Here is a 21,501-nt window from a genome sequence, read left to right on the forward strand (position 1 = left end):
CAAGGTTGAAGCGACTGGCTTGGCTCTGGGCGTGAGGTTATAGTTCACATAGGTTTCAGATTATTTCTGTAGAAACTGAGGTTTTTGTGGTTGATCCAGATGAAATGGGATTACACAGAAAATCTCATTAAATTTCAGAGACAAAGCAGCTGAAAGTAACAGAAATCTTTAACACATTACTTAACAGCGCAGTAATTAAACCATTATCAGCCTCACTTTGAACTTTGCACGAGGCATCATAGTGAAATAATGGCGTAAGATGTAGCAGGAAGGTCTCTAAGTTGTAATTAAATGAGAAGCCTGTTAGTTTCTGTTAGCCTTAAGTGGATTGTTTACATGATGGAAGTGCAGGCTTGATGTAATATACCTTTTGCTTTGAACCTGAATGATGTGAGACTGATGTGTGAATGGCATTGTTGGTTCCGGGAAGATAAATGTATACCGCTGTGAAAGAAAAAAGTGATATCATGAATGAGTCATAGAATTAGGTGTTAAGTTCACTTGCGTCTTTTGATGAACGAAAGGATTGACGCAGGCATGCTGTAATCAGCTATAAGAAAGAAGTTTAAGAGCATACTAAGTGGCGATTTTTTTCTAGGGGTTTTTGGTCAGTAGGAACTTAAATATCACCATATTTTTTGCGAGAAAAAAAGTACTCTGAGATTTTATTGGAAGTATGTCACAGGTAATACTGCAGATAAAATGTGTGTTTGATTTGTGCCATATCGAACAAATTCACATTTTCTCTCAGGGAGAATTTGATCCCTTACAACTGTGTTTCGTGACATGTTTTGGTAAGCTGAGGTGGCCCGGTGGTTTCTTTTGTTTCCATTTCAACATCCATGTCTTTGTGTTCACAATAACGCAAACCGGTACCAATTATTTGACAATTCCAGGGTGGCTGCTTTCACCCCGTATAGAGTGATTTGTTTATCACAGAAGGAAAGATTTGGGAAAAGTGTAATCTGTGCAGTATCTCAAATTGTAGCGGTCCACGTCTGGAACGTAGTGACCAAGTATAAAAGCAGTGTGTCATTCATTTTAAAAATAAAATGAATCAGAATGTGTTTGTTTGAGGTAAAAGCGAAAACATGTTTGCTGACCAAAGTCCTCAGACACAATGTTATCAAGATTTTAGGGGTAATAAAGTCAGACTTTATTACCTTACAAACTGGACCACTAAAGTCTGACTTTATTACCCAGACTTTATATCTGACCTTATATCATCCAGAAAGAGGTTAGTCTTTCTTAAAGCGTGGGCACATTGTCGTGTTGATACTGTAACATATTAATTAAACCCTAGTTAGAGCTGATGTTAGGTGTTATAATGTTTAGTGGTCCAGTTCGTAAGGCTGTTGAAAGTCGTGCCCTTGGGAAGGTCGGTGTGATAATTGAAGAGGATTTTAGCGTGCCTCTGTGTTTTGTATACGTATTCAGATATGCTCACTTGCACTGGAGTGACTTTGATGAGGTCCTGATGAGGAAATCATGGCAGATCAGTTGATTTTTCTTTTATAGTTGCCTAAAGTAAGAGCACACAAGAGGAAGAGAAAAACCTGCTTGTAGGCTGTATTCAAGCCCAAATTGCCCTACATGATTAATAAGTAATAAACTAAACAAGGGAAGTCTGTAGGTGTTGTTATTAAGTTGCACCAGACGAGCTGCAAATGGAACATTTAGATACCAAGGTTAGATGCATAACTGGTGTTGACTTTTTTTTTTAAAGCATGCTATTATATGATAGACACTTAGGTGAAAATGTCCTTTTGCCTTTAGATGGTTTCTGTGATGTTGGGCAATATGAGGAAACTTAAGGACTCTTCATCATCATATACCTAGTCATAGTTTTGGATACCCTTTCTCCTTGTTTTGTATTGAATCATTTCTTTAGTATAAAGGGTATAACAATGGTAAAAATGATGGCTGATCACATGTAAGTCTTTATTTTAAATCATCACTGTCTATATGCATGCATACATAAAGATGAAGATCGTCTGAGCGCCCTTCACTTTGACCGTCATCTTCTCTCTCCTCATACATGGATGGCCTTCCAGACATTTGAGGGGGTCCTTCACGCTCCGTGTTTGAGAAACAGGCAAGGCTGTCCCCATCACCATCCAGCAGACTTAAACAGATGGAACCTTTTCAGCTCTTTTTGCTTGCTTTTTTTCCCCTCCTCGTTTCCTGTCTTTTACTCCAGGGCTCTGTTCTGCAGGCAATGACGGGGGCTTATTTACAATGGCTTTGACAACTCACTTGTCTGTAGTTGTGAGCTATGGTCAGATCCTCCTTCTTTTGTCAGAGGAGCAGAAAACCCGTTAAAGTCCTACATAATGGACGGACATGAAGAAGAAAAATGGCTGCCAGGGGTTATTACTGGCTAGGGCGAGACCCCCCTTTGGGGAAGCTGAAAAGTGTGTTCGGTTATGTGTGTGCATTCCTACTCTGGTGCTCTTACAGGACCACTCCTGCTCTATTGTTTGGACCTATAAGCCCCTCATTGTTATATGGTAGTGTCATATGTCATGAGTGCATTTTCCATGTGTATGGTAAAACATAGAGTAACCTACTTGTATGGGCAGCTTTTAAAAATACATCCTTAATCTTTTTTTTCTGCTTTTTTTAGGAGCTGTGTAGATAGAATTGCAGCAGCACATTAGATAAAGGTCTTTTACACTCACAAAGTATTTAAAGGTGCCCCGTGGGGTTATCTTTTATACAAACAAAATCAAGGGGCATTTTTTGTTGTTTTAAAGTTGTGTTGCAGATTTCTTCCTCTCTGTCTCTAGATCATTGCTGGATTTTTTTAAATGAAAACCCTGAACTTGTTGATAGATTGAACATAGTTGCATGCATGTGCATCATTTTTAGCATACATGAGACAAATAAACACTACAAAAGTGCTGACATGATGACACACAAGGGCAAAAACTTCACTGGGTACTTTTAATTATAAGACATCGTGTTATTGCCTTTTCGAAAGTATATCCCAGCAGAACCTGGACTGTAAAAATATATTTTCTATACCATATCTTTTTAAAATCTTTTCTTATCTTATTGATTTCTTGTTGCTTATCCAACAACAAATTCAGTGCCCTACACATTCCACTCTTTTTGAAATAACTTAAGATTTCCATGTGATTAAATATGCAATTTTTGTTTCTTTCTGCATGATATAAAAGCAGATTATTCTGTAAATATTTGAACTGACCAATTTAAATTCTGCATAAATAGAGAAAATAATGCATTGCGTTATTTGTCAAGAACAATACATGCAGTAAATCCATCAGGACAAATCCAAATCCAGCACAGCGCTGGACTTAGATGCTGCACACTGATCACGGATTATTACTTTACAGTTGTAAAATCTCTAATGAATAACACTGGGGATTACGCTATTGCTTTTTTCACTGTGGTTTTCACAGCAGAGTATTCAGTAAAAGGCAGGAAGGCGCACAGTCTGTGGGGTGTGTGCTTGGGTCTGTGCCATGCCTGCAGGTCTGCTTTAGGGTCCTCTCAGGTTTCATAGCCCCTGATGAAAAGGTGTGGGTGAGGGGTTGTCAGTGAGACCTGAGCTGGCCAGGGATGCATTAATGTGGCTGTGATATTGACTAATAAAAGAGGCCTTTACAGCTGTCCGACATGGCTGGAACTAACCGCTTGATGTCTTTTTTGTGTGTGTGGTTGTCCAGTCAGTGCTGACATAGCTTCAGCACGTTGCACACGTCAAAATGATAAATTAGTGTGGGCTAAAGTGATTGTACAGTGGATTGTTTAGTTGACATTCTGCAATAGAATTATGATTTCAGTCATTTGTCATGCAAAAATAAGCCTCCCTGATGACAAAATTTATTGCTGTTCTCTGTTTCATGCCAGTGTGAAATGAATATCTTTTTTTTACGTTTAAAATACTCATGATTAAAGTAAAAATTAGTATAATCGTGAGCTGCCCTTCTGAAGTAATTTAAGACAGATTTCTTTTTGATTTTTCTCTGCCAGAAATGGTCCTGTTTAATATTACATGCAATCTGTCATATTCCTTTGGACCTTTCAGACTATTAATATGCCATCTGACTAGAACAGGCCAAGCCACAAGACAAATATTAAAAAAAATGCAACCAAGACCTATAGTTATTATGTAATAGTATATATAACAGCACTGTGAAAAAATACTGTTTTAAGTATTTTTCCATCTTGAATAGCTTTTTTTTTTAAATTTTTTTTTTAGAAAAGACATTAATGTTAACCCCTGTAGTCACTTCAGTGTTTCTACATCACTCTATTTTTCTGTAGCAGGTTACAAAGTCCAAATTGAGTTGCACTGTTTTCTAGTGAAGTTTAATCTCTGTGTGATTTGTTTTAAAGTCTCCACACCGTCCTCCTCCTTCTCCTTACCCCCTTGTTCATCCCCCGCTTTGAGGTAGGAAACCTGCACTGCCACTAGCAACATGAGCCCATTGTGATCAGTACCCCTAAAATTAACCAAGGTGGTAAACTTGGTGCTGAGAAAGACTATAGAAATTAGGAATCGCTTGACTCCTGAGCATGATAATCAGCACTATTAGGTTACTGTATGTGTTTCAAAAGCAGGATAATTAGAAGTTAATACCAAGTATTTCACCTTGGCAGAGGCGTTGGTATAATGTGAGGCGTATGCAGAGGTGTGGGTGGCACTCTGTAATTATCAGGACATTAGACACACATTTGTTCTTTTGATACACCTTTGTCATGTGCTCTGTCAGTGAAACTACTTAGGCAAAGGTGGGACGAATGCAGAAAACTCAGTTCATGTCGCAACAAAGAAATACTGTACTCCAGATAAAATAATAACTCTGCTTTTAGTTGTTTCTTTTTCGTTATATAGTTCTCTGCAGCATAAAGAAAACTTTTCAGAGCAAAAGCGCTTAGCCAAGATTACTTAGTTTGAGAGACTTATCAGCCTGTTGAGGGAACAAATTCTTTGCTTGTGATTGCATTATGATGGGAAGATTTTGTCTTCTTCTTCTTCAGCCTACACACCAACTGAGTAGTGGCGTGATACTCTATACTGTGTGTGTTGTACTGAGGGAAACTGTCACTGCAAAAAGTCACTGTCATTTCAAAAAGATAAATGATCTACTTCAGGCACACATCAAAACTGAGGAAGTAAGTATCACTGGAAGTGTTTGGTACTGGTTTGTTTACTATGTGGTCATGAAAAAATATGTGGAGCATGCTTAAAGCTGGGAATTAAGAATTTAAAAAAAAATCTGTCATTAAGCTGCCCACTAGATTAAATGTACTTTGTGTGCATGTAGAGTGGAAAGATGATTAGCAGGGGTGAGGAGGTCAACTTACAGCTTGCTAGATCTGTTGCAATAAAGTGTAGTAGCATCTGATCATGGGTCAGCTTGAGCATTTTAGCTTCTGTTCTTTTTGTTAACTACCTTGAGAGATGTGATCAAACTACTTGTTTGTTTTGTGTGCTTGTAGGCATTTTCAGTTAGCAAATTAGTATTTTAGGAAGCAGAAAGTTTATTTAGTGTGGTGGCTAAATTGCTCTAATCTTGGTGTCTCTGTACCTGCAATGTTTATGCACGAAAGTACTTCTTTAGATAAACGGGAATTTAAAGTCAGACACCAGATGGTTTCTGACAAGTAACTGCCAAACAGTGAGGTGGTTTCCAGTCATGTTTATGTTCCAGGCACTTTATTCACTTGGTTACTATAGCAGATGAAATGCATCCTTCTCAAAAGGAAATCTGCTGGAAACCCTCAGTTGTTTTACACTTTAAGAGGAATGAGTAGGAGACATGAGTGTAAATAAAGAAGAAAGAGACTGAGTGACATTAGAGCCTGGGATGCCAAGGCTAACAAATTATAGAAATTAAAGGAATAGTAGATTACAGGGATTAAAACAAGTGATTATGAAAAGAATAAGTTATCAATTTTTCAGTTTAACTGCTTGCAGCTCTGCCCGTTAGTCAGGCTCTGGTAAGGGGCCTTCATCTCTCCTTGGCTTAATCCGGTTGTTCTATCAGGGTGGGTAATCCTGATAATTTGCACTCATTGAGCGAAAACAAAAATGTGGAGAATGCTGGCCAATTTAATTAGCTCGATTTCATCTGCCATTTGGAGGGTGTTAAACTGAGCGGGGAGGTCACAGTGGCCAAGTGGGTTCTAGATTAAACATTCAAATCTCCTTCCTCAAAAATATGCTTTGGATCAGAACTGTTGTTCAGTGTCAAGTTGGAGGCAGAGGGAGAAGTGCATATTTACTGTTTGCCCACACAGACTGCCTCTATCTGCCTTCCCGGTTGTTTTGCAATTCAAATCTCCTAATGCAACACTGAGCAAATTTCCCCTTGTTGTCCTTGATGAAGCTGCTGCTCTGTATCTGGACTGTCCTTTTCATGCATCTAAAAGCATAGTACCAGGTAAAAAGAGGGAGATTAGAGGCATGTCTGCTACTTTCATCATGGCACTTTAGATAGTGATCAAACAGTTTCTTATACGTTTTCCTTTTTTATCCTCATGTTTGTTTTCTCCTTGGTCTCCTTCCTTTCCAGACTTAATGTCAATGACATGCCCAGCAGCAAAAGCTCCATGCGTGAATGACTCCTGTTGTCAGTAAGCTTTTGCCACTGACTGCAGTGACTCTGCATTTATGTGCTCTTTGTGGAAAGGAATTCAACAAAAGCAGGACAAAAACATGTTATTCTACTGGCAGAGTTTGTTTGTTAAATATTTTTTTTTGTGCCTGTGACTGGATGCAGGCTTAGTTTAATGGACCAACACAAGCACAGGTGTGCATTCAGGGTGGGTGGAGCCTGTTAGGTAACCAAACTAGGGCTGCAGCTGAATATTTGAATGTTGAGGTTCGTTCATTGCATAAGTGCATGGATGGAAGTTTCAGGATTTGCGTGTTTCTTCTTCTTTTTTTTCCTTCTTTTTTTATACGTGTGGAGGTACATGCAGTCTTAACTCTGATGCCTTGCTCTCATCACTCTGGCATGAAGCCACGATCGTTCTTCTTCACTTCATGTCATAGTTACAAACTTAGCGACTTTTCATAGCGCTTTAGAAGCAAAAAGCTATCAAAGGCCTTTCTCACCCCAGGCACGCCTCTCTCTTTTCCTTTGTACAATTTAGAAAGCTGCAACACCCAAAATAAGTGTGTGAAAGAAGAAAATTACAAGCATCCTGTTGCTTTTAACTTTCTCCCTGAGCGATAATTTCACTTGTCCATTTAGCCAAAATCACAGCACAGCCATTATCTTTATATAACATGTGTACAGCGATTTTTTTCTTTCCTTTTTTTTGTGAGATGACAACGCAGTAAAAAAACATGTGACCCGAGCAGGAAACCCACATTTATATTTGTCAGCTGGACAAGCTTCAATAGAAGTGAATGGGGAAACGTGGTAAATATTTATTACTTGAGAAACTGCTGTTACAACAACTCGTGGGAACACTTCTTGTTTTGGTGTGTTTGATTGACAATTGACAATCTTCCAAACTTGAGTTACTGAGTGAGCAAAAACCTTTGTAGGAGTGTGCAGTGCCCTTCCTTGATGCTTGGATCTCAGCAATGAGGGAGTGTATTTACTGTTAGAGTCTGGAATGCAGGTTTTCCCTCAAAACCGGTCTCTGAAATGCTTCTGTTATTTTCTGTGTTCTACGACTGTCCATTCACTACTGATAATTGCCTCACATTATATAGGTACAAGGGAGCAGTAAGACCTGACCAGGAATGCCGTTGGTCATTTAGTACTGTAACCTGACTTTAGCCACTCCAGGAGGTTGAACAATTATGAGAGGGGAAAACGCCCATTTCTACTTATGTCCTCGGAGCGTCTCAAAGGTAATAGGATAGTGTGTTGATGTGAAAATTTACGATCTGTGTGGCAGCAGATGGATGGGGATGAGATTTTGGATTTTCCATGACTGCAGTAACAAACCTTATAAACCTGAGGCTAGACCCGTAGTACGTCACTGTGTTGCTACTAAATGGCTGACATGGTTCTTAGAAGAAGGGTTAGTAAATTCTGATTAATCAAATAACTAAATCTAAAGTGTGCTTGGTCTCTGCGCTAACAGTCATAATTGGTGCTTAGGCATCTTTGCAAATATTCGCCATTGGCACATTGTTAACCTGGCACTTCTGCTCATGCATATTCCCTCAGTAGAGGATTAAATATTTAACGTCATTATGTAATCAGTATTGAAACGAAAACTTTGTCCTTATGATATAACAAAGCTTCACTACAGGCCTGTTTTTCCTGTCTGGAGGTGTCATGAGAACTTTTGGATTGCAAATCGAAATTAAGTTGCGTTGAGCACAGTGGATAGGAAAAAGGGCAGTCCCTTTTCAACGTGTTTGTCTCAGAGTATGCCAGACATAGATGGTCTAAACGTATCTTTTAAATCAAATAGTGACCTCATTGCTTTGCTGAGGGCTCACAGTTCTGTGATCTTCTCTTATGCACTTTTGTATTCGACCAGGAAGTGTCCCGCAGGCTGTCTCTTATCAGATGTTCACGTACTATCTACACAGGCCAACAGGTGAGCTCACTGCCAGTTTGATAGTATGAGTAATATTTAGATACAGCAGTTTAATTAACAACTTTTGTAAGAACCGTGTAGAAATTGAGAATTTCTTCCAGTGGACACTAGAGCACAAGAGACGCCATTGCGAACTAACCATTAACATAACTGATAACTGAATTCTCAGAGTGGCCTGAGGTCGGGATGTGATCTGAAAGAAACGACAAGTAAAATTGGGGTTTTGTGTAATGATTATAACAGCCTGTTTGCTTTTACCTGCAGTACATGTTCTCGCTGCTTATCAAGCACATTCCTTGTGCTTCTGCCAAGCTCCCAATCCAGCCAATCAGCCTGCGATAACGCACTAAGTGCCATGTCACCATAAAGGGTCAGGTGTTTGCCCCGCTGATCAATATTGTCATGAGTGTAAAGTCAGCTATAAGAAAATAATCTACTTACGTTTGCTAATTGGCACTACACGCACGTAGTAAAGCTGAGACTCATGGGAATGACCAGTATTTAGTTGTAAACCAAAGCACTGGATTTAACTTTAAGGTAATCATGGCAGTTCACTTGTAGTCATTTAAAGGTAGCCCAGCTAGTAGTTGATGAGACATTTTGCTGACATCATGATGACTTGAGCACAGTGTGTTAGAGATTAGATTTCATAATCAGGGTTTTTGCCCCAGTCCATTCAACAGAAGAAACTTACCCTTAATAATAACTATATGAAATAAGTAGTATTTCTAATGCTCAATCTTTTAAAGTTTAATTATAGAAGCAGATATGTGAGTTAGGCTGAGGCTGCTACTACATCTGACATGTTCTGCAGTAAGGATTACTACAGGAATACACACCTAAATTAAAAGTAAGCTCCATGCTTTAAAATCAGAGTTAATTAGCTTCTTAATAACGACCAGGAAACGGGTTACACTGATTTCCATTGTAAACCCTCAGAGAGCGTTAGACTGCAGCTGCTTTTGAAAAACCTGAGAACCAGGTCATATCATGTAGCCTTTGTGCTATAGGGAAGCCCATTAACAGCTTTACCCTGGGTTTACCAGCATTAATGCATTTTATGAGTAGTGTATTATATACTGTCTAGGTGCAGATGCATAGCGTCTTGCATGAGCATTTCCAAATCCTCTGCACTATCTCTGTGATTATTTTTAGTTTTTGTTTTCTTGTTTACTTCTTTTATGTTGTTCATTAGTAACACATGTCCTCACGTGGTCTTTCCTGAAGATAGTATTTACTCTTATATTGGCATATATTCTTATTTGCTCTTTTTGGTTTGAAGTCGGTGTTCATACCTTGTCCATGACATTGATAGTGTAAGATTAGGGATTGGTCTTACAAGAACAATACATGCTCTGTAAAGTCACTTTCTCTCCAGGAAGTCTCCACCTCTGCGAATTCACGTCCTCATGGTGAAGCCACGTGGTGTTGTAGCCCCAGCAGCAATGCCACCATGTGTGATATCCAGTGTTTGTTATGTGTCTATAGTCAGACCACAGCTCGTTATGTAACATGGCAGAGATGGTCACTGCCACCAGGCGACACTGAGCTCACTGGTAGAGAATGTCAGCTGAAGACGTGAAAGTGGTCAGTAAAACGTGGCTACATTGTTACTGGATTTTTCGATACTCAATGTAAAGCTATTTAGGTTTCAGTATATGTGATCTTTTATATGTGTGTATATCATAAACAGAAGATGTAAGCATGCATGTCTTAATAATAGTTGTGGTGTATGTATTGGCACCAACAAATCTGTGACTCTTGGTTGTCAGAAGTGAGTGTTTGTGTTTGATTTTGGGATGGAGAAAACAAAGATGAAGGGAAACTGAGTCTCCCCCCCCCCCCCCCCTATTTTTCTACACTTTATAGATAGAAGTTAATAAATATAATAAATAATAATAAAAATAAAATAATTGGTACCCTGCTTGACGAGTTGAGCGACACGTAGTGCTTAAAGAAAAGACAGAGCTGAGCTGGATGAAGATCAAATGGAGCACATTATCCTCCCTGTTTAGACTGCTAACAGTGTCTTCAGTGACAGCTGAGAGATCAGGGCTGAGCTGTGAGGGCTGACACTCAGGACCCAAGAAGAATAGACAACTTTTTTATTTAAAGATAACTTTTTTCTGTAATGAAGGAGTCATTGAGACTTTCCCCACCTCTAACCAGGAAGTGGGTCATTTGTTATTGTGCTTTTTTGTGGTGTTTGTCTCAGCTTCCTGTAGGGACCAGTCTCTTCTTTCTCACTTGCTGTCGCCATGGCTCCTTTGTTGTTGATGGTATCACGCATTTACAATCACTTTTTATCTGCTGCCCTGCAGTGGTGTCTTCTGAATATTCTGAATATCTTCTGAATATTCTACAAATTAATTCCAAAATATTCAAAGTGGCATGCCCAAACAAAGATTGTCGTCTGCTTAACTGTGATGAAGGTAGGGTCATAATTGTTATTCAGCAACAACATGAAAGCATGCTAAAAGCATCCTGCCTTGTATCGGTGGTTCAGGCTGGTGATGGTGGTGTAATAGTGTGGGGGATATGTCCGTGCCACACAAGCGTTTTTTTAAACACCACAACCTACATTGAGTATTGTTGCTGACCATGTCCGTCCCTTCATTAGCATAATGCACACATCTTCTGATGGCTGCTTCTGGGAGGTTAATGTGTCATGTCAACTCAGATAATCTCAAACTGCTTTCTTGAACATGACAATGAGGTCACTGTACTGAAATGGTTTTTAACAGTCACCAGATCTCAATCCAATTGAACACCTTTACAGTGGAAATTGGATTCATGGATGTGCAGTTGACACATCTGGAGCAACTGTGTGATGTTGTCATATCAATATGGAGTAAAATCTCTGCAGAATGTTTCTGCCACCTTTTTGAATCAGTGTCATAAAGACTTAAGGAGATTCTGAAGAAAAAAGGTGGTCCGACCTGGTAGTAGCATAGGACACCTAATAAAGTCTGTATCTAAATGATCAGATTATCTTATCAGGCCACAGGCCAACATTTAGTTTATTGAGATATATTTGTAATTGGCTGTTTACTATCTTTTTACATCTGGATTTTGACCTAGGTCAGTATGTTCTCAGATTTTATTACACATACCAAAGACTGAAAAGGATATGGAGCCGAAATTATGAATTTGCACGGCCCATTTTTAGACTGAGGCTCCATGCAGACTCACCTTCACACAAGTAAAACCCAATAGTCTGTAGGCTCTTACTATTCTAGTGCAGTGGAATTCCTACAGTATCCAGTTAAACTGACCATGACTAGATCACATTGCAAAGCCCTGGGGGGTCTTAAATACAAAAGTAATTGTCTTCTCAGAGGCCAGTTGAGAATAGTTTATCATTCTTAGAGGCCTGTACTCATTTTTGAGCCAAGTGCTGCGAGGCACGATGCAGTTCCTGGTTAATCATTGACCAGGAAGGATACAAAATAACTTTGGTGCATGTTATTAATATACGCTTATTGCCCTTGTTGGGTTTTCTGTGTGTCTCATCTTTGGCGTTTACGTAAGCACAGCTAAACTAAAGGGATGTTAGTAATTTGCATCTATGCAAACACAAAAGGAGTGTCATAGTTGCACAAACATGCATTCAGTGTTTGGCGTTGCAAACATATTGCTTTCTTTTTTTCTATACTTTCTTTTTGTTAAAACAACAACAACAACATGAAGTGGACTCAGTGTTGATATTGTCAAGTATTTAGGCCAGATCAGGGCAGGAATGCAGAGCTTATTAGAGTGTGACAGCTTGTCTTGGTCAGCTAGAGATTTTAGCCACTGATGTGAGCACTGCCCAGCAACAGTTTCACAGTTTCTCTCCGCAGCTCTCACTGTTTAATCATTGTGGTTCATACATATGTGTGTCTGACACACGCATACACAAAGAAGTACACTGCTGGTGCTAATGATAACACTGCATGGCAAGCCCCTTTCCTTTTCCCGCAACCAGCCGCTTTGCTCTGTCAGAGCTCAACATACATCCACTTCCACCTTTTCAAATACGGCTTCCTCCCTGCTTCTGTTTGATTGAGGACAATAGAATGATGCCCTGTTGGTCCTCTGGGAGGCTCTTGTCCAGAAGTGAAGTCATGTTTCTAACTTTTATTTTAATTTGAGCTTGTGTTGAGTCTCTTTTGCCTCCCTGGTAGTTAGGTTTTGTGGATTTCAGTGAAAGGGAATGTAGGTTAAAGCACTATGTTTCTATTTCACTGAGAGTAAGTGAAGAATATCACGGCTCGTAGGCTTGATGAAGGCCTTCATGAGCCAAAAAGTTCTTTGGCTTCTAATTTTGCACATTGAGTCAAAGCTTTGCTCTGTGAGTCTTGGTCTGCTTCTCATCAACTTAAATATCTGTCATTTCTATTTGCTGTGGTTGAACTTTTCTCAGACGGAGTGAATGTTCTGCTCTGCAGGAAGGCTCCGCTCAGTGCTGCAGCTGATATATATCCAAACACAGTGGGAGTTGTGGGCAGTAGTGTCCACATACCGCCCAGGATTGGTTTTCAAACTGCCAATCTGGTGTGCCTTTCTTTTTGTTTTTGTCAAAAGGATCACAAATGTGTAATTAGTATAATCACCAAAGTCAGAAGAAAAAAAAATGATGATAATAATAAGATGTAATGATTTACTGTTTGTGATGGAAAAATCTTTTTCACCAACAGCAAGACAGCAGAGCAGGAAAATCGCTTTCCGTAGTCCTTTATCACCCAAGTATCATACAAGCCGCCTGGACTTATTTTTGTAATTTTGTAATTTGCAAAATAATTAGATGCTTATCGTTCAGGAGAATACTGCAGTGACTTCCTGCGTGTTAACTGCAGGCATATATAAAAGTGACTGTGTGATGTTTTAGTGGTGGTGAGAGAAACAGCCAATGTGGCAGGCATACTGGCGCTTTTACAGTCATTTAAAGAGCACTTCTAAAGTGGGGCCCACCACCAGGAGGGTCAACAGAAATCTTGACGTGTCTACAAAGGTTCAGAGGTTTTGTTGACTTTACCAAGATAAACCTTTTGAATATGGCTTAGCTATGAGCCATATCTGTTATAGAAAGCTGTTAAGTTCATGACAGTGTTAAATAGGACTAATTTGCGGTGGATTCTGGGTAAACTAAGTCCTTTTTCAAAGTTAAAAACTATGCAGACACATGTCATTACTCTGCTTTGAGGACTGTAGCAGAAAATGCTTGCCTTCTGGAAAAATGATACAGCTGCAGTGACATGGTGCTGGAAAAACACTTATTCAGTATTCTAATTAAGAGCAACAGTACCAACAATAGTTTGTGGGCTCATAACAGAAGCATTTGTTGCGGTCTGTCTGGGAGGGTGTCCATCAACCAACCTGTTGTCATTTTTCTCAGAAGATGTAGCAGGGCCAGCAGGATTAACCGTTTTAATAGTTTCTCCCTGCATATTTGTCTTTCTTTCTTTTGATCTTCTTGGCATCCTCTCTTTTTCTATTTCTGCCTTCTGAGAGTCATATCTGTTTCTCAGAGACTTGGTGGTCCAGTCTCGTGGCTTCATGGTGAAGGTCACGCTGGAACACGTAATCACCAATAAAAGACATTAAAAAAAGAAAGAATTTAACACCCCCCTCCCATACTTCATTCCTCCCTCTCTAGATCAGCCTAACCTCTCTTCCTCTCATTTGTTGGTTTTATGAATCCCGTCTTCCTAACAAATTAAAAACAAGCTCCTCCTGTGACCATTTCTTTTAAACATAAAAAAATCTGCTTTTTGAATAGCCTGCAGTTCTTAATTTTTTTACTCTCCCCTCCATCTGCCATGATATAGTCCTTAGCTCAGTTGCCAGGCAGAAAGTGGTCATGAGCTTATCCTTGTTTATGCGTAACCTCAATATTTAAGGTCAACCCCTCTCATGGATTTCTTTTGTAATCACGTGTGGAAATTGCTTTAAGCTCAAATCTAGCTCAACAATTGACCATTCAATATACTTGAAGCCAACTTTGCTTGCCTGTTTGTTTTTTTAAGTGTTATTATAGTCAATTTTCTCAGTGATAATGCTACAGTTTTACATGCTAATGTTTCTTTCCTTCTCTCAGCATGATCATAAACAAAAGTTAGAGTACATTTACAACAGGTGGAGTCAGCCAGCAGTGAAATCACTAGAACATCGTGGATGTGGCTGACAGTAACAAAGATCCCGCATAGCGGAGCACTAGTGGTGCCAGCCTCAATAGAAAACAACAGTGAAAGCAACAAGGCTCTTTGTACAACACTACACAATCACGCAGGAGTTTTGAAAGATGAGGTTATTGTTGACTCGTGTGACTGACTGATCAGTGTCGTGTTTAAGTCTTCTTTTAATATTGTGCCTTTTGTGCCCATTTAGGGTTTAATAAAACTAACCTGTTAATTCAAAGTGTATTATTGACATGGTGAACATGCTTTACATTTGTAGGTTTAAAAAGAGGCCACTTATCTCAAACCAACACAAATACTGCAGTACTGCTGTGTGATACTTTTGTTTGTGTGATGCCCAGTTTATGAGTTTATTAAGAAATACAGAGGAGACTTGTAGAAATTGTGGAAAGAGGAAAATTAGGATGAAAGTGGGGGATAGCTGTTCTTTGTGACTGGTTTTTTTTTTTCCCTCTGGGGTGGAGGCTGGGAGGTCACCCATACACCCACCCGACCCACCACCATTATCCCCTCCCTCCTGCCTTGGCTAGTCTCCATGTGCCGGGCTCAGGGCCTTGGGAATGAATGCCGCCCGGGCTGTGCTCCGTCTTTGAAGCCAGCCAGGAATGCGAGGCCTCTTTTTTTTTCCTCCCCTCTCTCGCTCTCTGTTGTTTAGGCGGCCGGCAGCACTAGCAGCTATCTGCAGCAGTGAAATATTCCCTCCGCTGCGCTCATTGTGCATCGGAGAGCCGGACGTCATCGGCTAGCCAATCAGTGGTCCCCGCTAGGCAGCCTCGGGTCTCAGTGGGGGGAGAAGGAACCCGCTAGAAGTCTTCTCTCTAATATCTGGCTCTCCTGGTTACTTGGTCTGGTCCCTCTTTAGAAGCCGAACAATGTTCTGAATTAGAAACAAGCATGGAAATCAATTGGCAGATCTTTATTTCAGATTAAACTTAGGAAACACTCTCTTTTTCAGATGGAAATCAGGAAGGGCAGTGACTTTGACTCAGACTTCTGGTGAGTTTTTCTTTTTCCTTTCTTTCTGATGGTGTTCCCTAAAGTTTATACATTTTCAATCCAATCTGAACACAGTAGAGCTCCAGATTAGTTCCCTCTCCGTTTTGCTACTGTGACACTTGGTCTGTTTTTCTAACTTGTGTTCAGCTTTCCTGTTGTCATTGTTCACTTCTCTTGTCTCTTGTTGTTGTGGTTTGCGTGTGAGAGTATTTGTCTGGGCCGGTCACCCTCTGCCTTACCCTCCCTCCTTCTCTCCCCTCTGTACATTTTGTCACTGCCTGTCCCCTCCATCACTTCCACTTCAGCGCTCCCCTGTTTGGGAGCCTCTCTCTGTTCACAGTGGAAATAGGATGGCTAGAAAACACACACACACACAAAGGCACACGCAGAGTAACACACTACAGATCAGAAGGCCCTTCATAAACACATGGGATACCCCCCTTAATACTGTAGTTTAGCTGTGAATGGCTCCTGGGAGGTGGGTTTTGTGTATATGCAAAACGGCCACCTCGGATTATCTGTAATGCAGTTTTTTTAATACCAGGCAAAAAACCTGGAAACACTGGGAAAAAAATAAATTTTGAAAGCGACTGTAAGGAATTTCAAGTCATCATTGTGGTTTGTGAATGACTCTGACTCTGTTATATTAGTAGCATTTGCTTTTGTGTATGCATGACAGGTGTGTGACTATAAACTTTGATGACATAGTGAAAGAAATGCATGCAGGTCATGGGAGAGTTAACTGTAACGCTCAAACGCCGCAGTCACTTGCGAGAGCTGGTTTTTGTATGAGAATGAACTGCAGTGACTATATGAACAAATATCCACTGCAGAACTTAAAATGCAGTAAATAAGTATATAAAATCTAAATTTGATTGTTTCTATTCAGTTTGTTAGCAGCACATCACTCACATAGGCACGTGGCCTCAACATTAAATAGTATATTGTATATACATGTCAGAACAGTTACCTTTAGAGTGGAGCAATTGCTCCACTCTAAAGGTTTCCATAATGTTCCATAAGGGTTCCATAATGTTGCAGATAAAAAGTGTCATTTGAAATGGTGTGACACTAGCGGTGCAAAGCATTTTCCAGTCACGGGGTCAGGTGGTGAACTTGATAAAATCTGAAAATTTTACATATTTGCAGATATTGCTTCTGAAACATTTAGATTTACATTGAAGGAGAGGATAGTGATCTTTTTTCATAATTAAATAGTGCATTGATCATTGATTATTATGTTGCTCTTAACATATCATATTTTAGACAGTCATTTGACAAAACAAATACATAGATCAAATACTGCGGTGTGCAGTGAATAAGAGGAAAACAAATGTTTTTATGAGCCACTTGTGTATAACAATGCATTATACACCTGTCACATGACTAATCCTCAGGTGCTTCTGTTCTTCTATATGAAATTCCTGACATTTTTTCATGAGTGTGCTGCAACGTGCTCTGCTAGTCTCAGGGAACTTAATTAGAGGTCTTATTGATGCAAAACGGCAGACCCCTTCAACAGGTGGTTAACTGCACTGACCCACAAAACCAAGCTGGCGTGAACTGTAAGAACCCTAAAACAAAAAAAATGGCATGAAACTTGTCTTGCTCACATAATAGTATTAATTTTGAGTACATGTTGAGGCAGACAAAGGTGTAATTGTGTTAAAGGGACTGTACTTTAACTATCTAAACCTATTTGATTGATACTGTTTTATTTTGCTTTTGATTACAAAATACTATCTCACATGCATTAATAAGAAAAAAATATTAATGTTATTTGCCTGTAAGCCTAATGTGAACAACATGAACAAAGTCATTTGTACCATGTTTGTCCTGAAAAATTAAGCCTAAGTTGAGTTTTCAGGCCTGTGCTGTGTTTGTGTTTTCTTCCCCAGGAGCAGACTGTTTCATGGGGCTCTGACTGCAGAAAAAGAAGGCAGGAAAATGACCTAAATAGTAACCAACGTGACGGACAACCTGGTGCAGATGTGTTTGTGGTAATTTTCCCAGTTTCAACCACAAGGAAGACACATGCATCAGCGCTCATACACGTACACCATATCTACAGATTCTGCCCTTCCCTTCCTGCCATTCGCCCCAGTCCTCCATGGATTCCTACAACTTCCACTTTGAGAGAATGAGCAACGTGGATCTGCATCCTCTGAGCATGCCTGTCAGCCGGCTTTCCCCAGCCAAGTCCAGCAGTAGCATCGTCGACCAACTTGCACACCACCAACACGGCAAAGGAGACTCTGCCTATAGCTCCTTCTCTGGTGGTTCCACTGCCCCAGACTATCCATCTCCCTTTCTTCCAGAGGACCTTCAGCCAAACTCCTTCAGCCACTATGCTGATCTTAAGTATATAAAGTCCATTTACCATCCGACCCAGGTTCTGCAGTCTGACTCAAAGACCATGGACCAGCTCTATCGCTCAGTTGAATCTATCACCCAGGAGTACCGCAACAAAACTAACACTAATGTAAACCACCTTAACTACAATGGCAGTAACAGTGTCCATACCAACAACAAAGCACTCTCAAAAAGAGAGATGCATTTGGGGAATTCAGCCCAAAGTGCTGTCCCTCCTGTCCGTCCTCCTCCAGTTCCAGCACGCCTGGATAGTTTTATAGCTACTAAAAACTTTGAAAACATCCATCATAATAATGCTGAATTTCAGCTCCAGCAGCCTTATCAGAAGGCCAGACCCCAAGTTCGGCAGCACCATGATCTAAATGCCACAAAACCTGAGACAGCTAATGCTGATACAAGCAACTCGGACTTCACTTCTGACCCAGTATACCCAGTTTGGAGAGGCTCTCAACAGCAGCAGCCACAGGCACAGGTGCCACCAAACTACCGACCCCACTTCCAGCCTAATGATCAGACCAGGCTGCCTCTGAACCCAGAATACCTATCCATCAAAGAGAACAAAGCTGCCTCTGAGCAGCAGAAGTCAGCAAACAATCTAAGCCGATCTATTCCTCGAGGCACAAGTCAGCCTGACCACCTGCCAGCCAAAAAGCCCCCGAGCACTGGTGGATGTAATGGAGACCATTATAGCAAAGCTAGTAAGCGCCATCTTGAAAGTCAGCGCAAAAGGGCACATTCTGCTTACGACTGGCTTGGTTCAGAGCCAGCCCGAGCTGCCAACCCCTGGGGGAGTAATGATCAGAGTCTTATCAGTGGCAGCAGCATTCAGCACAAGGGTCAATACTACTTTGTCACTGGAGTGTGTAAGCTGTCTGAGTCTGGTTTGAAGACACACTCTCTTTCTGTTTGTGGTTCTGAGGCTGGAAGTGAAGTCTCTACTGTGTTGGAGACGCACAAGCTAAGAGAAAGATGCCACAGCACAATGGACAATTTGTTTAGACCTCTCCAAGAGACTTCTCGCTCTTTCAGTGGTACAATTCTAGATGAAAATGATGTTTTCACTTCTGTTACCCCAGGAAAAGATATGATCTCTGAGAGTCGGGAGCAACTTAAACCGTCCTTTAAGCTGACGCAGTCCTCACGAAGCTTCGATGCCTTAGAAGAAATCGACACAGTGCAGAATCGAGAAATTGGCCGGCACACTGCCAGCAACCCTATATTTTATTGTGGTCCCGAAAGAAGCTGCTCACAATCAGCCTCACCAACAATGGAGGATACATCACTGATTAGCAATGAGCAGTCCAACCACCACAAGAGAGACGATCATGCAAAGAGAGGGAAATGGCAGCCCTTAGGGGATGTTGCAAGTGAGAGGATAAACAAGGAAACAACCCCGCTTCTGTACCACCTCACTGGTGCCAGCAGAGCAGCATTACAGCCCAAGAATGAGCCTGGGATCAGTGTAAAAGGCAAGGAAACAGTCTTAAACAAAACAGGCCAAGGTGCTGTGCCAGTAAATGACAGTGAGACACCTCCACAGGGTGACATTAGCAAGAATAATAGAGGTGATGATATTTCAGTTGCCTGTAACACCTTGGATGACTCATTTAAAAAGTACTACAAAGAGAAGCTGAAGGATGCTCAGTCAAAAGTTCTGAGGGAGACGTCATTTAAAAGGAGGGACCTGCAGCTGTCGTGGCCACACCGGATCAGGGAAAAGCCAGAGCTGAGACCTGGAGTGATTCATCGTTTCTCTTCATCACAGGACTCAGAGACTTCTAGCGACACGCTTACTCCTTCTGTCACTTCAGAAGGGATGGAGAAGGGGAGCATAAAAGAAGAAGACATCAGCGATCACATGGAGATTGGCAAAAAGCATGAAAATGAAAGTGGGAGGCCAACAAATGTTGCCCAGCCACAGGTGGCACGAATTGGAAGCAGAAAGAGACTGACTCCTGAGCAGAAGAAGATGTCTTACTCGGAGCCAGAGAAACTCAACCACCTCGGCGGTGGCCCACACCACTCAGCCTGCCGTTCATTTGGCAATGAAAGCGACGACCTGTTTTTGGATCAAAATGAGGGAGAGGAGCAGGTGCCGCAAGAAGAGCAGGGATTGGTTGAAGCACGGAGGAAGATGTTTGAGACAAGAGGTCGAGCTCTTTCAACCTCGAGCACCTCGAAGACAAACCTAAAACATCTGCGACATCAGGCTCTGGTGGATTACATGGAGCGTAAGACGGGCCATAAAGCGACCGAACCCCAGCAACCAACGTCTCAGATACCACCTCCACCCAGACAGAGGCACTCTCTTGGGGAGAAACCATTTGACTGGCCAGGTCCCAGGTCTCTATGGGGGAATTATGAAGCTAAAAATACAAAGAAGAAGCTTAACAGACCCCACTCTGCAGGCCGAATCCTCGATTCCTCCACCAGCTCGATCAGGTACAGCTGAGAAGCTTCTTTTGGTTCTGCCTTTGTAGTGTGTAGTGTGGATAAATCAAGCATTTAAAGTATTCTGTTTAATTTTCACAAAACAGGTATGCACAGTTCTTCTCAGCACAGTCCTGTTCAGGCCAATATAGTGGCCAGCAAAATCAGTCCAGATGGAGAGAGAGCCAAGGTCCTTCTCAGGGAAAGTCTGCATCAGCGGAGAGTCTCTTGGACCAGCCAGAACCACCCAGTTTCCTTAGGAACCGTTCCACATCCACACCGCACACACTTGAGGTAAAGTAGGCCAAATTAGTGGCAATATCATTAAAAAGCCCTTAGATGTATCCTTAATATGACATTCCTTACTAAAGTCACCTGTAGATTTCCTTTCACAGATATAGTTAATTAATTTAGAGTCTGTATTGCATTTAAAAAGCAGCAACGTAAATAATACAAAATTAAAATAAAAGCGAAATATTTCAGGTCATGTTCACTTGGCAGTGTAGTAATTTCTGACACCAGTACAAATTAAATTCAGTGTTTTTGTTCTTTTTTTGGGTCTGCAGGCAAATGAATATGAGGAGGATCTACTACCAGCTAATACTATGGAGACCAGCAGGTATGTACCAGTGCTGCAGATAATTTGGGACACTTTTATTGGGTTTTAGGTCAGAGAAGTATTAGGTCAGTGATGTGTGCACTGTGGTACAGACTATAAAGTTCAACTTGTTTCATTGTGGTGCTGGAAAGTCAACACCAACTTCCTCCAGCAAACCGACATTCCTTTCAAAAGATTTACACATGGACCGTAAAAGAAGAGTAATGGACTGAACCAGTTTCAATGAGTTAGCCTACTTCTTGAAATTATGTTGATTTCGACTTTGAGTCTCCTGTTTTGAACATTGATATTTTTATTTTCTAGAAATGATTCATGTTCAGGTAAAATAGTGGCACAGTGGCTAGGACTTTTGCGAGAGGT

At 40.9% G+C, this 21,501-nt stretch overlaps 1 protein-coding gene across 5 annotated transcripts in view; it reads left to right on the forward strand.

Annotated features, from left to right (window-relative positions):
* The window catches only part of shroom1 (shroom family member 1), a 29,609-nt gene that overhangs the window by 1,810 nt on the left and 6,298 nt on the right, over positions 1 to 21,501 (forward strand). For 3 of the 5 annotated variants that reach the window (XM_086309208.1, XM_086309206.1, XM_086309210.1), the window contains exons 2-5: positions 15,679 to 15,719; positions 17,618 to 20,534; positions 20,630 to 20,816; positions 21,089 to 21,141. In XM_086309208.1, the coding sequence (XP_086165334.1) occupies positions 17,830 to 20,534; positions 20,630 to 20,816; positions 21,089 to 21,141 (2,945 nt within the window). In that variant the 5' untranslated portion in view covers positions 15,679 to 15,719; positions 17,618 to 17,829. The remainder of the gene's footprint in view (positions 1 to 15,678; positions 15,720 to 17,617; positions 20,535 to 20,629; positions 20,817 to 21,088; positions 21,142 to 21,501) is intronic. The other 2 variants (XM_086309209.1, XM_086309207.1) reach the window with 1 other exon arrangement.

The sequence above is a fragment of the Aulonocara sp. 'chitande type north' Nkhata Bay genome, linkage group LG10 (assembly GCF_057382095.1).
Source record: "Aulonocara sp. 'chitande type north' Nkhata Bay isolate Kocher_YH1m ecotype deep benthic linkage group LG10, A_spYH_male_GT1.1, whole genome shotgun sequence".
NCBI lineage: Eukaryota > Metazoa > Chordata > Actinopteri > Cichliformes > Cichlidae > Aulonocara > Aulonocara sp. 'chitande type north' Nkhata Bay.